At 41.7% G+C, this 16,763-nt stretch overlaps 1 protein-coding gene across 1 annotated transcript in view; it reads right to left on the bottom strand.

Moving 5' to 3' along the window:
- PCCA (propionyl-CoA carboxylase subunit alpha) overlaps nt 1-16,763 on the bottom strand; it is a 296,132-nt gene that overhangs the window by 68,886 nt on the left and 210,483 nt on the right. The window contains exon 20 of the mRNA XM_082498677.1: nt 7,533-7,631. Coding sequence (XP_082354803.1) covers nt 7,533-7,631 — 99 coding nt within the window. The remainder of the gene's footprint in view (nt 1-7,532; nt 7,632-16,763) is intronic.

Consider the following 16,763-nt stretch of genomic DNA (forward strand, 5'->3'; position numbering starts at 1 on the left):
TCCTTGCCAAGAGTTTATCTTTTTTCCTTGCCCACATGGTTTCCCCCCACCACCCCAGCCATTACCAATCAGAACTGAAATTCAATAGGAACATCAGCACCATGCTTAGTTTTGGTTAAAAAAGCCAAAGGAACTATTTGAAGTCAGTAATGAGAACAGATAACAAATCAGTGAACACTATTAAGTTATGGTACAAGTCCGGGTTTTGCCCATGCTTTTAACACGGAGCACAGTTCTGGTACCCACAGCTCAGAAAGGAGATAACAGAAATGGATGTTGAGAGCAACATAGACATAAAGATGGGTTTCTCTGCAAGGAACAACTCCACACTTGTGGAGTAGCAGCAACTGAGTGAGGATGCAAGCAGCATGGACACAGTGAGTAAGGATCAACTGCTCATGGTCTCGTCTGATACAGGAACGAGGAAGAGCTTCAAATGAATATGATAAAGGGTACTGCCACAGTTATTATTAGGCAGTGATAAGGTTTGTCCTGGTTTCAGCTGGGATAGAGTTTATTTTCTTTCCAGAATGGAAATGGGGGTTGGCTGGGGGCAGGGATCCGCAATCTCTGCTCAGGACAGGCTGGGCAGCCAATCACCAGGTAGTGAGAATGGTTTGTGTTGTATTACTTTATTTTGTATATTCCTTTACCATTATTTTTGTTTTTTTCATTTCCATTATTGTTCTATTAAACTGCCTTTATCTCAACCCACAAGTTGGTTTTTTTTCCTTTCCCCTCCTTTTCTCCCTCTTCTCCCTACCCTGCTGGTGGGGGTAGTGAGCGAGCGGCTGCGTGGTCCTGGTTGCCAGCTGGGGTTAAACCACGATAAGGCTGCAATATGCAGGGAAAGGAGTAACAATAACAGTGCCCTGACCAACAGATACTAGTACTTTCCAAAAAAATTTAAAAGCCTGAAACACAGTGAGACATACCACACTGTATGCCACAGGCTTTTGTATTTGTCTTTTACTTGTGATACTTGAGAGCTTGTTTGTATTTGTCTCATGCTAAGAGAATGTCGAGGCGATGAAGATCGGTTTCTCTGTATCATATCCACTGATCATTTTTGGAGTTTCAAGGCTGAGCTCCATTTTCTCAGATGACTGCGGCTGGATGAGCAAACAGGAAAACATGGGCAGCCTATATTTCTCTACTGCTAAATAAAGGAGGGCCATGGACTGATACCTGGTCCCAAAGACAAATGACCATGACTATCTCAGTCCCACTGCTTAGGTCTATACAGCATGGCATAAATTTGTACCAGATTTGTCTAGGTCAGCCACAACTGGAACAGGCTAAAACAAAGCCAAGGAGTGAGCTACAAATTAATCGATATGGGCCATCAGGAATCCAGTGCTGGGGCTCACACTCTGGCTTTTCTTTACCCAACAGTACAGACGTTGGGATCAAGTGCACCCTCAGCAAGTTTGCCCATGACACCAAGCTGTGTGGAGCAGTCAACACGCTGGAGGGAAGGGATGCCATCCAGAGGGACCTAGACAGGCTGGAGACGTGGGCCCGTGCAAACCTCATGAAGTTCAACAAGTCCAAGTGCAAGGTCCTGCATGTGGTCTGGGGCAATCCCAAGCACAAATACAGGCTGGGTGGAGAATGGATTGAGGACAGCCCTGAGGAGAAGAACTTGGGGATGCTGGTTGATGAGAAACTCAACATGACCCGGCAATGTGTGCTCGCAGCACAGAAGGCCAACCACATCCTGGGCTGCATCAACAGAAGCATGGCCAGCAGGTCGAGGGAGATGATTCCGCCTCTCTACTCTACTCTCACAAGACCACACCTGGAATATTGCATCCAGCTCTGAAGCCCTTAACATAAGAAGGACATGGCCCTGTTTAAGCACGTCCAGAGGAGGGCCATGAAGATGATCAGAGTGCTGGAGCACCTCTCCTACGAAGACAGGCTGAGCGAGTTGGGGCTGTTCAGCCTGGAGAAGAGAAGACTCCAGGGACACCATAGAGCAACTTTCCAGTATCTGAAGGGGGCCTACAAGAAGGCTGGAGAGGGGCTTCTGATAAGGGCACGTAGTGATAGGATGACGGGTAATGGCTTCAAACTGGAAGAGGGTAGATTTAGACTAGATATTAGGAAGAAATTTTTCACTATAAGGGTGGTGAGACACTGGAACAAATTGCCCAGGGAAGCTGCGTGTGCCCCATCCCTGGAAGTGTTCAAGGCCAGGCTGGATGGGGCTTTGAGCAACCTGTTCTAGTGGAAGGTGTTCCTGTCCATGGCAGGGGGTTGGAACTCGATGATCTTTAAGGTCCTTTTCAACCTAAACCATTCTACAATTTGGATAGAATATATCCAAATGTCTGCCCCTGTTTGCAAATCCCTTCTTTGAGAGACAACCTAGCAAAAATAATTCTGAAATCATGGGTAAATGACGACAGCAGCTAGCGTGCAGTAATTGCACAGCACTAAAGAACACTGTCGAGCAGTCTTCATATACACTGCTCACTAAAGCTTCCCAAAATAATTTTCAGGGTTTAAGAAAATGAGTGTGCTGAAGTAATAGTACTTTAGATCAAAAACCTATATAATATGTCATTATCACAGATTACATCTGAGATCTCAAAACAGTAAAAAAAAAAAGTGGGTAATTTTTCTAAAAAGAAAAAAACATTACACGTTTGAAAAAAGTCTCCACAGGGTTGAAGGAAATGAATACTTGGGCATAGGCTTTGTTCTCCTGTCAGACATTTCCCAGAATGGCAGACATTTCCCCAGAAGAAAGGCTTCATAACCTGCAGCATTTTAATTATTTCTGTTATTATAAACCAAAATAATAGTAAAAAGAAACATTGTATCAGAGAAGCACTTAAATTTGTCATATCCCAAGATGGAGAACATACTGCTCCTGCTGCAATTGTTGATGCAATAAATAAATTAAATGAAAAAATAAGTGATGCCATCACTGAATTCCCCATAACACTAAGTAGACAAAACTCCATGGATAAAGCTTCATCTGTTTCATTCACAAAAACACTTGAAGCTTTATATTGATGATTTCAGTTTTACAGGATCATGTTCTTGTTTAGTAACTCCATTACTCTCTTAATTACACCTTGCTGTGACTTATAAAGACCTTTTTACTGTAGAGCTTGGGATGTCCAACAGTCATAGAATACAGTTAGGCTGGAAGGGACCTCTGGAAATCCAATAGTCATATTCCCTGTTCAAAGCAAGGCTAACGTCACAAGTAATACTGAGCTGCTCAGGACCTTGTCCAATTGAGTTCTGTCTACATCCTACAGGGCTTCAGTTCAGCAGAGACCAATCCTCTGAAATCCAGGAAATACAAAGAGAAGGCATCACCAGCTAAATTGCTTTGCCAAAGCTGCCAAAAGCCACCAAGAGTTTTCCAGACTCCAGGCAGAATACCTGCACTACCTTTAGAGGGTGGGAGGTTTCATTACAGCAAGCTAGCAGAGCTGTGAAACCAGTGTGAGCTGACAATATTCCAGGGGAAAACGCTGGGTGCATATGATATGATGAAGAGGTGCGAGCGTTGGCAAAAGATGGTGACAAAAAATTCATTCTGTCTCAGAATTCTTTTGCTAGAGGGAAATGTCTGCAAGTATGTGGTATATAAGGATGGGTGAGTGTCTGATGATGGGATAAATGAAAGCAGAGCATTTAACAGCAGTAAGAAGTTGTAAAATTTGTCCATGTGGTGTTGCCATAGAGCAGCATAAGAATTTGAATGGTCAGTGGGGTGGTTTTTGAGAACTTGACCAAACACAACTAATGCCAAACCAAAGAAGGTTTGAGGATCTCCTACAAGCATTTTTTTTCTTGGGCAACCTGCTCTCTCTGCAGATACCTGATCTTCCTGCACAGTGTCCCAGTAGAAGGCACCTAGTTGCAACCTGACTGTAGTAAGGACAGACTTGCAGTTAGGTTCAAGTCCATCTGCTGGACTTCATGGGTTCATTGATTTATCTTGAGGTCCCCTTAGATTCTGGTTCACATGAGGGAATAAAAGGAAATGTTCAGCTCTATGGAAAAAGCAGCTTATTCCCTTCTCTCTTTCCACCCCCTCCCAGCTCATACACACAGGGAGAGAGAAGAGATCGTAGACAACTTCTACAGGCACAGGGCTTACTGAAATCCAGCTTGCTTGTACATGGGTGCAGAGGCAGAGGGTTAAAAATGCCCTCATTGTCCCAAAACCTGCCTCCTGCCCCTCTTCCAACTGTCATTACACTTTCCAGGACACCATTCTGAAGCACCGCTCTCCCTTCCAGTTTCCACTGGAGTTCTTACGGTTCTTTTCCACAACTCAACCAACTTCTTCTTTTCCACGTGCTCTTCACAGGAATCATTAAGCACCTCATTTTGTTTATTTTTATTATAAATATTGCCTGAAAAGCTATACCATATTCAAATAATGCTTTTCATATATATATGTATTTTTAATATGTATTTTCAAATTAAATAACAGCCAATCCCTTCAAATCAGAATCCTCAGGAAAACATATTGTAAGCACATACCTACAGTTATTCTCTGATTTTCAGCAAAGGCAGATTCCAAAAACACAATAGCTAAGCGTAAGTCAGATTCTGAACCAGTAACATCTTTGGAAACAGGTAGGGGAAAACATTTTGGCAAAGTTTTTCTGCACACAAGAATTTCATTTGCTTGGTAAACAAAATCCTACACCTTACAAAGCGCTAAATTCAGCCTCCCCAAATGAGAGGTAGAGCGTAGTCATAAGTGGAGAAAATGCTGAGAAGCCAGGATTAGCTGAGGAATTACTGAAAACAACACCACCACCACAAATATCCCATGACGGAATCTGCGTACTTCAAGAAATGCTACAGGGTCTTCCCGCACCCTCAGCCCCAGAGACTGTATCATTGAATTCTCTTGCTCAAACGATCCCAAGTTTTCATCAGTTCGTCATCTTCTCTAACATCCCATGGATTTCACAGTAATCCAAAGCAGCACAAAGACTTCAGAGCGCTTACACTTGCAGCCAAACAGACCTGCAGTATACCCCAGGGTTTTGGTCCCTCTATCACCTGGGGACCCGGCCAGGCACTCTGCAGCGCCCATCTGCTGCACACAGATGGGCTTCCTTGCAAAGGAAACAAAAGCGGGAGGGAGAGAAGGAGGGAGGGAGAGAGGGCGGGAGGGAGGGAGCTGCCACACATCCTAGTTGTGCCCTGATATGCCCTAGACAGACTGTGACCAGGGCACATACTCAGGTGCTCAGATGTATTCCCGGGTCCCGTACTCTAGAAATAATCCGACAAAACCTGGTTTTTAAACTCACAGGCCTTCTTAACTCCGTGGCAGAGTTGGTGCTCTGCTTTGCTCTAATACACACTGAGCCTTCAGCAGAGGAGTGAAAACACAGGAGCACGCTTAATTACTAATTCTTAAATGTGCGACAGATATGCAACAATTTGAATGTCTAGACTATAATTTACATAAATACATTTTAAACCAAAACATTTTAAAATTATTTATTTCCTGCTTCCATGCTTAAGTGCTTTGCTGGATTGGGGCCAGACTGCAGGATCGAGCCGAAGGTGCATAAATCAAACCTTCAAAGAAATAGAATGTTCACAAAGACTGTACTTGGTTGAGCAAATTTAGAAGAATGAAACCAACTATGAAGAGAAATTAGATTGGCTGAAAATTAATAAAGCACAGCTGGAATTATTCGATTCATCCATATTTGTTGCTTAAATGGCTCTAGGGCTAAGTCTTGCTGAAAGAAGATACTTCAAGACTCAGGGGTCAATTGCTTTTGGAGACAAATTGACCTACAGGAATACACTTGTCTAATTTGGTTCTTGCAGCGGGGCAAGTCTACAGAAATATATAACCAAAAAACCAATTTAGATTCCAGTGAGCGGATAGCAGAGGTCAAGTTTAAGGTTCCCATAAATTTACATACATACACTAAAAGATTAATAACTTCTCAAGCTACTGGGTTTCTTTGCTAAAAGCAAAGACGTATAGATAACATCTGAGAAAGAAACAACATATGTGCTTATTCCACATTCTGTTGGATAGATACCAGGCAGCCAGCTCAGTGCTTGTTGCTGTGGCTAGCCCTGCAGTATTTCAAACAATTTGGTCGTACTCAGGGAGTGCAAGCAACACTATTGCTGGCTCAGCTCCTAGAAGAAAGCATGTTCAGATCTCACGATCGTTAATTTCGAAACTAATTTTATGTGCCAGTTCAAATACTACACTTTTAGTTAACTGGCCTTACTACTATTAGTTAGAGACCTGTATCCAGCCGTATAGTTATGATACAGTTTGCAATGAGGCCTTCTGAATACGGTTATCCATTCTAAATATAATGTTTTTCTCCTAGACAAATTCCGTACCTTCATAAATTGATATTCTTTCCTAATCAAAATTAGGAATTTCTTTTATAAAATAGAAGCAAAACGGACCAGTATTAAAAGATAAAAATACACTTTAGAATACAAAATTATTTTAGATATACTTAAGCCAGCCCTGAAGCCAGCATTAACCTTTCAAGAAATCCAGAAAACTTAAGTCCAGAATTTACTTGGGCATCTCATGAAAATTTCACTCTCCGTCAATACTATCCTTGAAAGATAAAAAATATTGTATCTTCAAGTTGCAGTCTTTTAAATTCAGTCACAGCAAAAATAACATTTCTATTTGGGTAATTTACCAGGGGTGAAAATGAAAAAATAAATTCACATATTCCACTGTAAATGATCAGAAATCTGACCACTGATAAATGTATGCAAAATAAACAGATAACATCATATGTAGAAAAATACTTTTAAAAACTCAAAAAGTTGGGGGTTTTTTTGGTTTCCTTTCACTACTTCCAAGATCAATAGGTATTTATAAATGAATGATTTATCAACAAATACGTAAATCCTGACTGGCATTGCCTTCTGAAAATTTGCATGGCAGTTAAAGGCACACCCTTTTGTTTGGAGTTGTTTTCAAACACGTTAGTGGTCAAAAGGAATGAATAAACATTAATCTTTCGGGGCCTCTTTTCTTCGAACCACATAGGTTTTGGATTTTTTCTACACTTTTCAAGCCATGGAACTTATATTTCATAAAAGAATATATAATAACGTGTCACATGGGAGATGCACTGTCCTGCAACTTTCCACCTGCAAAGGCCCTAAAGTGGAAAAAGATGCAATTCAAACAAGAAGAGAATGATTTTACTGCAGGATCCCACCTTTTTGTAAAAAATAAAGAACAGATTACTGTTTAAGTGATTAAGAAACTGTCTCCTCACAGCCATTAAGTAAAGAGATCCTAAAGACAACTCTTTAAATGAATGATATTCAACCCTCTAGATGAGTAAGTCTGAGACAAGTTCACTCCACTGAAGCCCTGGGTGTATTCAAAGTAGAAAGAGCATGTTATTTGCACAACATCACGTAATTTTTATGATGCAGCAAGTTTAGACCCCACGTATCAGTATTATTTGTATACCCAAAGGCTTCTGGTTATCTCAGCTTTACAAATGAAGCGTTGGTGGATTTACCTGTATAGTCCTCTGAGTGCCATCAATGGTGACAGACAACAAGGGTGACGCCAGGTTCCACTCGCTGGTCACGTTTAGTTTCATCCCATCAACTTCCACCTGTTGTGACACCAAACAAGGCTGTTACTATGAAGACAGACAGAAAACTGATCTCAAGTTCATTACTGCATACAAAGCAGCAACCATTTTAAAACAGATGGCTCCCAAACAACCTGTCATGTTTACTGCTTCTGCCATAAAAGACAGGGTCCAACAACAGACTCTTCCAGCTATCTCTGGGGAGAGGTGAAGGACCTGTGAACAGCTGCCTCCGAGTAGCAAGGTTTCAAGTGATTTCCAGCAAGTAACAAACAGCCATCCAACTTTTAAACCTATCTGGACATGCTACATTTACTGCAATTAGACAAGTAATGCATATAAATTCCAGTGACACCTCGCAACCCACACAACAGGGCTTGCATATAATATTCTCTCCAAGGACCAAGGAAGAACTTTTCCTACGCTTCTAATGAAGGGTTTTGCATTGTTATCTTAATTAATATGAGGCAGTAATTAATTCTTTGGTGTTTTGCCTCAAAAGTCCAGAAAAACTTTGCAAATTCTGTCATGTTTTCTTCTAATATACAGCTGATCAGAGGAATACAGTTCCTGACTTGAATGCCAATATGTTTATCCAGAAAGATTTTTTTTAAAAAAAGTCATCCCATAATCTTTATACCAAAATATTTCTATGTGAAGAGCAAAAATCCCGAGTTCTGAAGAAAGTGTAGATCAGAGTAGCTGTAATGACACTTCTGTTATTCTTTCATTGTATAATACTGTTTAAAACACACACATCACACATTCGACACTGTAAGAGTCTCAGAGGAAGAGATGGATTATGAAAAAAAAAATAAATACTCTACGTGGGCTAATATAATTAATGATTAGTATTTGTGACATGTTTTGAACACCGATCATGCTATCTGAGGTAGGTAAATATGATTTCAGTTATATATTTTACTATAAAGAGAAGAAAAATCATGGTTGGCTATTTCTGTCTCAAAAATATTTTCAATCAGTAAATTACAGACAATATTGACAATGCCACAAATATTGTACACATTCTTAGTAAACTAGAAGAAAATTACTGAATTTAGAATAAAAGCTGAGCCCACATTTTGCAAAACAAAACTCATAAAGCCTGCTCTTTTAGATCTCAGACTAATCATTATTTCATCTTATAACAAGAACAGGCAACTGTAATCTTAGTGTAACTCAAAAGAAATCCATAACAGACAAGTGCAGAGAAGCAATGTGTAATTTGATAATTTTATTTCAGTTAAGAGGAAAACACCTGGCTTAAAATCCCTCTAATTTCATAGACTTCAGTTTAGAACAGAAAATCTGCCTTTTAGTGATACAATCTACTCAGTTTCTACAAGCTTTGACTATAAACAAAGTTACATGTAAAGAACATGAAGAAAAACAAGTCATTTATAATGGTTCACCGATAGGCCAGATTAGCTAGCATGCTTCAGGTACTTTACACTGCTCCAGTGATGCAAACCACCCATAAACCCAGTTTGAGGTAAGCCAGACCTGCAGCTGGTTTGCATTGCCCCAGCGCTGCAAAGCAGCTGCAACACGCTGGTGAACCCAGCCTGCTCTCAGCAAACCTGAATCAGCAAATACTGTCTTTACTGAGAACAGCAGAAACACCTGAAAAAAGACTTTCCGAATGGAGAAAGGCAAATCAGGTGCTCTGTCTCAACCCTCTTTGATTAGCAATTGAACTTTGGTAAGGCAATTATTTAAAAAGCTGCCTGTCACTCTCGCTATGACCAAAGAAAGACTGTGCTGGAGCCTGGGTCTGAAAACATCATTTACCACCTTCCTGTTGGGAAAAAGGGGAGATGGTATGAGAGTCTACCAGGCTACTGGCCACCAAAAAAACTTCAACTGTACACCGTGCTTGTTGCATTGTGGGATTTACATGCAGCCTCGCAGAAAGTCTATAGCCGATATCTATAGTCCTAGCGAAGGGTGTTCCAGTGGCAAGATATAACTCGATAACGCCACAAAAACTCAATTCAATCATTAGTTCTTTTTTCACTGTACAGATGAACAAAAGAAAAGTAAACCAAGTGTGTCACAGAGGTAAATGACCTGTTTAAAATCCCTCACAAGGGTCTATACAAGTCTAGCCATCATTGATTCCAGATGACATTAATATCAAAAAATTTCTGGTGGAAACCATCCTGAAAGAAGAGACACAAGCAGTCAGATGGCAGGTCTAAACAAACCGTGGCACTCTAGGAACACTATGGCTGCTTAAGTGCAACAGAAAAAACAGCAGGCAATATATTGCCTCTACTATATTTTCCCCATTCAAGAAAAAATAAAGGGCAAGAAGGGGAAAAAAAAAAATTTTATTTGAACTAATGCATACCCCAGTAAACTGAAGCAGTCTTCTCACAGAACAGAGGTACAGCCCCTTAGCTGCTTTCACCTGGGGCTCACTGCAGTATGTGTAACTGGGGAAGATTATGTGAAGCCAAGAGGATCACAAGGAAGTTGTCTCTCTGCTCCAATAGGTAGGATGACAACGCCAGGTCAAGCCATCAGAGAAAACAAACAAGGACTCAGGGAAAGAGATTTACCATGTAGTGAGCACGTTACTTTCACTACAAATCTTCCTTCTGCAATTCAGCAGCCAACAGCCTAGCAAGGTTAGTTGGCAGAAGTAGGGGAATAGATAAGATGTTCAAAGAACTTGTCAGAAGTTTGCATTTGCCTTCATTCCTCCTCTAGCAATGGATATGATAATAAAACCTAACAAATACTGCAATAAACCAGGACCTCTTTGCTTTAGTCTTAGGGGGGGTGAAGGGGAACATGGGAATGGCTAATAAAGAGTTACACTGACTATCTCCTCATTTTTTTTTTTTCTGTGCTCATAAGAAAGCCAGGAACGACTCATCACTCAATGAATACTAACACTTCAACTGCAGGAAGGAGATCCCAGTCAAATCACTCACATAGTTTGCCATGTTGTGCTTTACACCACATCTATATAGCCTAGCTTTACCCTCAACTACTCAGTTCCAAGTATATGCACGCGTGTGTATGCGTGCACACGCACATTGTGTTGTGCTGCATGAGGAAATTACTCTATAGTAACTATGGTGGTTTGAACCATTGCTAACCTGCATCAACGTGGCATGGTGGTTTTTTTTTTTATTTTTTTTTAAATAGGATTGATTGTCCCCGTGTAAGTGCATAAAAGATAAAAGCCGCCATGGTCCTCCTTTACAATAATTTCCAATTCAAAAGCTATTGTAAATGAGGTCTGAGAAAGAAGAATGACAAGTCCAAGACACAATGCTAGAAAAAGGTCAACAGCTTACTCTACTGTCACAACTTTGCAGACTTTCGCTGGCATGCACCTGAACTACACAAGTAGCAGCCCCTTCACCTCTTGTGGACTGAGTTCCTGATGTTCAGCATGATAGGTACCAGCTAACCAATAGTGCAAAGAGCTACAAAGCATAATCTGCATTCAGTTTCCTTTAGAGAACATAATTTGGCATTCTATATGCATGTCAGGCAATTAAAGGAGGCAGCACAAGCCTGAGTGTTATAGCCCTGTTAATTTACTAATGCAAAGTCTCGCATACATCTGGCACATGTCACTTTTTTTCTCCTGGAAATGAAGGTGGTTTTCCAGGAGACTGGAGGGCAGCTCAAGCATTTGTTTCCTGCCTGATGCTTCAAAACATTATGCCTGAAGTTCTTCAGCCCAGCCTTGAGTCTGACTAACTTAACTCTGCTGACTTAATCCCATGGTTCCAATTTTGCCTCCCAGCATGGTGTTTAATTCGACTTTAACTTGACGATTTTGGTTTAACTCCTGGCCTAGAGAGTCCTGTCCCTAACTACTGGCTTATTCCACCCCAACCCTGATTTCTTACACCCTTTAATCCTACCTCTGGTGATAGCAGAAGTGATGGCATTCCCTAATCGATCAGATCAACCAAATGAAAAGTCATCCTCTGCAGAGCTGCCTTGCTGAAATCTTTCTCTGATCAAGACAGCTGCCCATAAAGATGTTACCTTTCGGGAAAGCAGATATCCCTATTCACAGGAGATTTATGAATATTCAGTGTCATAGACTCCAATCCTTTCAACTGACATTAGTTTAGCTGTAAATCTAAGGCACATCCAGTGGGCAGCAAGGACTCTACAAACTGAAACGTTAAAATCATCCTGCAAGGAAGGAACAACGGTAGCAAGCATTGCTGTTGTAAATGTGAGGTAGCATACATGTTTGAGGACCTTCCTCAAGCCTACACAAGGTAAAGATGTCCTCTTCTCTGGGAAAAGTAACTGTCTCGGGCAGAAGCCTCTTCACCTCCATTACTGCTAAACACCACTACCCACGCCAAAACAGCAAGGAGATTCCTTTCATTTTTATGAGTCAGGTAAAGGGCAGGTACTTGTGCAGAAGAAGGGGTGGGCAGAGGACTCATGGCACAGTGTGGCAATAGAAGGTCCAGCTGTAGGAAGCCGTATTCAGTATCAGTTCATCTGCAGTGATCTTAGGCTAAGCCAAACTGAGTTGGACAAAGCGGCTTTCAGTTCCCAAACAGTTCTCACAAAATTCCTGAAATTCTCATCTAATCTACTGTCCAGCTAATGGAGAAGGATACGGAATGGAAAAGGCAAGTGAAAACTGTCCTGTGCCAAAGCTATCGTCCCTTGCCTTTTGCAGTCCCATGTATCCTTAGGAACGACAGCAAAGTCTTTATGGTGATGATGAGTCTAAGGCTTCCTTTAGAAGCAGGACACATGAAACCCCAGATATTTTGTAAAATATTTTGCTAGTCCTCAACGTAAAAAAAACCACTCTTTCCCAATCAGCAGGAGAGCTCAATCACTGTCTTACATCTCTCTGTATATTCCCAAATCTAATAACCACAACATACTTCCTTATCCTGAAAATTACCAGCCACCTGGAGGCTGTAAGCACTTGGGGTCATTTGCAGAGTTGTCTTGGCAATTATTGAGTCTTCCTATACAATTTTCTCCAACTCCCCCGCGTTGTCTTTAAGTACCTTGAATAAAAAGGGAGTCATATCTGCCACATTAGGAAATAGTATCAACCAAATTGTACTTCACATGTCATTCATAAATGCATAAAAACCCACAAAGAATTCCCAGGTGGGCAGTTCTTATCAGTTAAGTTCCTTCTTCTTGTATATGCTTTTTCTCCTCTTCTTTGGACTGTTATTTATCAGTGACCCAGGGTCTGATTACCCATAAAGTGTTTGACTTTTTTCAGGGTCATGTCCTGGAAGAGATGACAGAGTGTACTCTTATTGAGTTTATAGACGGCACAATACTGGGGCAAACAGCTAACACACTCTAGGGCAGGTCTGTCATCCAGGGGGGCCTAGCCAGGCAAGAGGAAGGAGTTAATCAAAACTTTGTGAAATTCAAGACAAATTGTTAAGTCCAGCACGTGGGAAGGAAGAACCCACTACAGTGATACAGTCTGGGACCTGATTGCCTAGGGAGCAGCTCTGTGGAGAAGGACTTGGAGATGTGGGCAGACCTGTCAGCTGGGCATGAGTGAGTCAACAGCATGCCCTGGCAGCAAAGGCAGCTAGCAGTGTCCTGTGCTCTGGTAGCAAAAGTATAGTCTGCTGATAGAGGGAAGTGATTAACCCCTTCTACTCAAAACTCAGACCACATCTAGATACTGTGTCCACAAGAAAGACACTGATTTTGTTTAGTTATACATAGTTCCCATTAGCCCATTCCTCTTGCCTGTCCAGGTCCCACTGGGTGGCAGCATTGCCCTTGACTGTATTGAGCAGCTTCCCCAATTCTGTGTCTTCTTTAAGTTTTATGACCGTGCACTCCCATTGCCTCCTCCAGGTCATCAACAAGGTTATTGAACATGATTGGTCACAATACAGACCCTCGGTGACCTCTGAGTAAAGTACAACCTACTAGCCATGACCCACTGAGCCTGACTACTCAACAGGCTTTTTTATACATCTGGTTGTGCAAGATGGTATCAAAAGACTTGTTAAAGTCAAAGTAAATGATATTCACTGCTCTCCCCTAGTCCACAAATCCTGTCAATTTATCACAGAAGGCTGTCAGGTTGATCAGCCCTCAGTAAATTCATGCTGACTGTTCCCTATCACCTTCTTCATGTGCTCAGAAATGTGGACCAAAAGGACTCACTTTATGAACTTCCCAGGGATTGGAGTAAGGCTGCTGAGGCTGTAGTTCCATGGGCTTTGTTTTTGGTCTTTTCTGAAGACTGGTGCAACATTTGCTTTTCTTCAGTAACGAGGGATCTCCCTCAACCTTCATGACCTTTCAAAAGTATAGAGTGCAGCCTTGCTACTACATCAGTCAGCTCTCTTAGCAATCTTGGATACAGTCTCTCTGGTCCCATGGATTGGATTTCCATGTGTTGAACTCTCCCAATCGCTGACTTGATCTGCATCTACTTCCTCCCTGAACTCTTTCACAAATAACAGGGGCGGAGACCTTGCTGATGAAGGCTGAAGCAAAGAAGTCATTAGGTGCCTCGGGCTTATCTGTGTCTGCTGTTACCAAACCACTTGTGATCCCTTTGTTGATGCTGCATTTCCCCTTTTCAGCTTTTTATTGCTAATGCAGTGGTAGAAGCTCTTCTTATTGCTCCTAACATCCCTTGCAACCATCAAGGCAAGCTTTAGCTTTCCTAACACCTTCCCTCCATGCCTGGACAATTTTTCTAAATTCCTCCTTTCTATCCTGTCCCTGCCTCCACCTCTCAAATACTGCCTTTTTGCATTGGAGCTCTGCCATTACGCCTGTTCTTAACAAAGCTGTTTTCCTCATAAAGGTGTTTATTTTCCTGAGTATTTTTGCACTTAGAGGATGCTGTCCTTAAAGATTTGCCAGCTTTTCTGAGCTCTTTTGCTCTTCAGAGCTGTCTCCCATGGAATTCTCCCTACCTGCCAAATAAACAAACAGTAAGCTGAAGTCCACTATCCTGAAGTCCGGGGTCTGTACCCTGCTGATCTTGTTCCTCACTCCCTTCAGAATCTTGAAACACCAACCATTTATGTAATGGTTGCCACAGCCAAGACTGTTATTGATTATCATGTCTTCAACCAGTTCTTTCTTGATAGTAAATAGCAAATCTGGCTGTGTCAACACCAGTTCACCCACCCTGGACCAGTATCAACCAGTTATCCCAAACACCCTTCAGAAATCTTCCTCCTTGCATCCCATCACGTTGCCTTTCCAGAACATGTCAGGGTACCCTATGAGGACCATGTTCTGTGACATAGACACTTCCTCCAGTTGTTTAAAGAAGTCTGGACTGCATAGGGAAGAGTGTGGCCAGTAGGTCGAGGGAGGTCATTCTCCCCCTCTACTCTGCACTGGTGAGGCCACAACTGGAATACTGTGTGCAGTTCTGGGCTCCCCAGTTCAAGAGGGACAGGGAACTGCTGGAGCGAGTCCAGCGAAGGGCAACTAAGATGATTAAGGGATTGGAGCATCTCCCTTATGAGGAAAGGCTGAGAGAACTGGGATTCTAGTCTGGAGAAGAGAAGGCTGAGGGGAGACCTTATTAATGCTTACAAGTATCTAAAGGGTGGTTTGAAGAAGGATGGAGCCAGACTCTTTTCAGTGGTTCCCAGTGACAGGACAAGGGGTAATGGGCACAAGTTGGAACATAGGAAGTTCCGTTCAAATACACGTAAAAACTTCTTTACAGTGAGGGTGACAGAGCACTGGCACAGGCTGCCCAGGGAGGTTGTGGAGTCCCCTTCCCTGGAGATTTTCAAGACCCGCCTGGATGCAGTCCTGAGTAATGTGCTCGAGGCAATCCTGCTTTAGCAGGGGAGTTGGACTAGATGATCTCTAGAGGTCCTTTCCAACTCTGAAAATTCCATGATTCTGTGAAGTCTTAGTTTACTTTCTAACCTAGATCAGGTGATCTGTAACATACTCCCACCATGCTATTCTAAATTTTTTTCATTGATCAAGTCAGTAGCCTTCACCTGTCCAAGTGATTTAATAGTCTGGATACTTAGCTTTCAGCTTCTCTGTAGGCACAGAATTATTTGCTTTCCCAAAACCCACAGCAAAAGGATCCTTCTGGCCCCCAAGCACTCAGAGCCATATCTCTGCTTCTCAAGCTCTGCCCATTCATATTTGCACAAACCATACTGGCTGGTGCTGGTCCTTGTGCCAGCTGTGACGCATACACACAGTAGCATGTATCTGAAGACACTGACATCCACACCAGCAACATGCGCCAGTCCCCTTGCCACCATCATCACCCTGGCCTGCACAAAACACTGCCACTAAACCCCCAATTTTATATGCGCAGGTCATACAGGCTTTTTCAGGGAAATCCACATTTACACCACTTTCAAAATGACTGGCTGCATCTCAATGAAAAAAGAGTCAAAGCTGAAAGTGCCACAAAAATGGAGGCTTCCTATTTTTGTTTCTTCCATAGATAACTATTTTTTGTGCTTTCTTCTGAGAATGCCACATGGAGAAACTTGGTGGATGGATGCTTCCTTTAGAACACTAAAATGTCTTAAAAATTTTGCTTACCACAATTAGCAACAGTCTAAAAACACGCAAGATTAGCTGCCAAAAAAGTGCATGAAAGATCAAATAGGACAGAGAGGACCCTCTGACCAACCATGCAGTGCATCAACAAACTCATAAAAACGTCATAAAGAGAAGTTCCTTTAGGCCCAAAACAGTGACTTTCAAATAAAAACTGAATTCACTGATGCTTTTACAACAGCAATTTCTTTGATTCAAATTAACCAGTCATTTTAACTTGCATTTTCAGCTTGTAGTTATTGACAATATATTCACATTGGACCAACCTTTTTTCTTCTTTTCTTCAAGTGACTGTAAGGTTAGCTTTTTGGACTTTTGAAGTGGTTGGCCAGAGGCTTTCAAAAGGAAGGTAAAGTATGTGAGTTTCAATCTCATTTAAAAAGGCCTCTTTTTTTTTTTTAAACAAACTTTCCTTTTGTTCATATCAGCACTTACTTTTTTAAAAGACCCCAAGGGAGAGTTCCAGTCTATAGATCACTTGTCCTGAAGAAAGCTCTGTTAACTATTTATAGATCATGTCCTTTTGTACCAAACTAGATCAAGCAATTTGTTCAGTGGATGACTGCAGGAGAGAAATTCATTTGCTCTAAG

Source organism: Vanellus vanellus (assembly GCF_965231255.1).
Source record: "Vanellus vanellus genome assembly, chromosome: 1".
Classification (NCBI taxonomy): Eukaryota; Metazoa; Chordata; class Aves; order Charadriiformes; family Charadriidae; genus Vanellus; species Vanellus vanellus.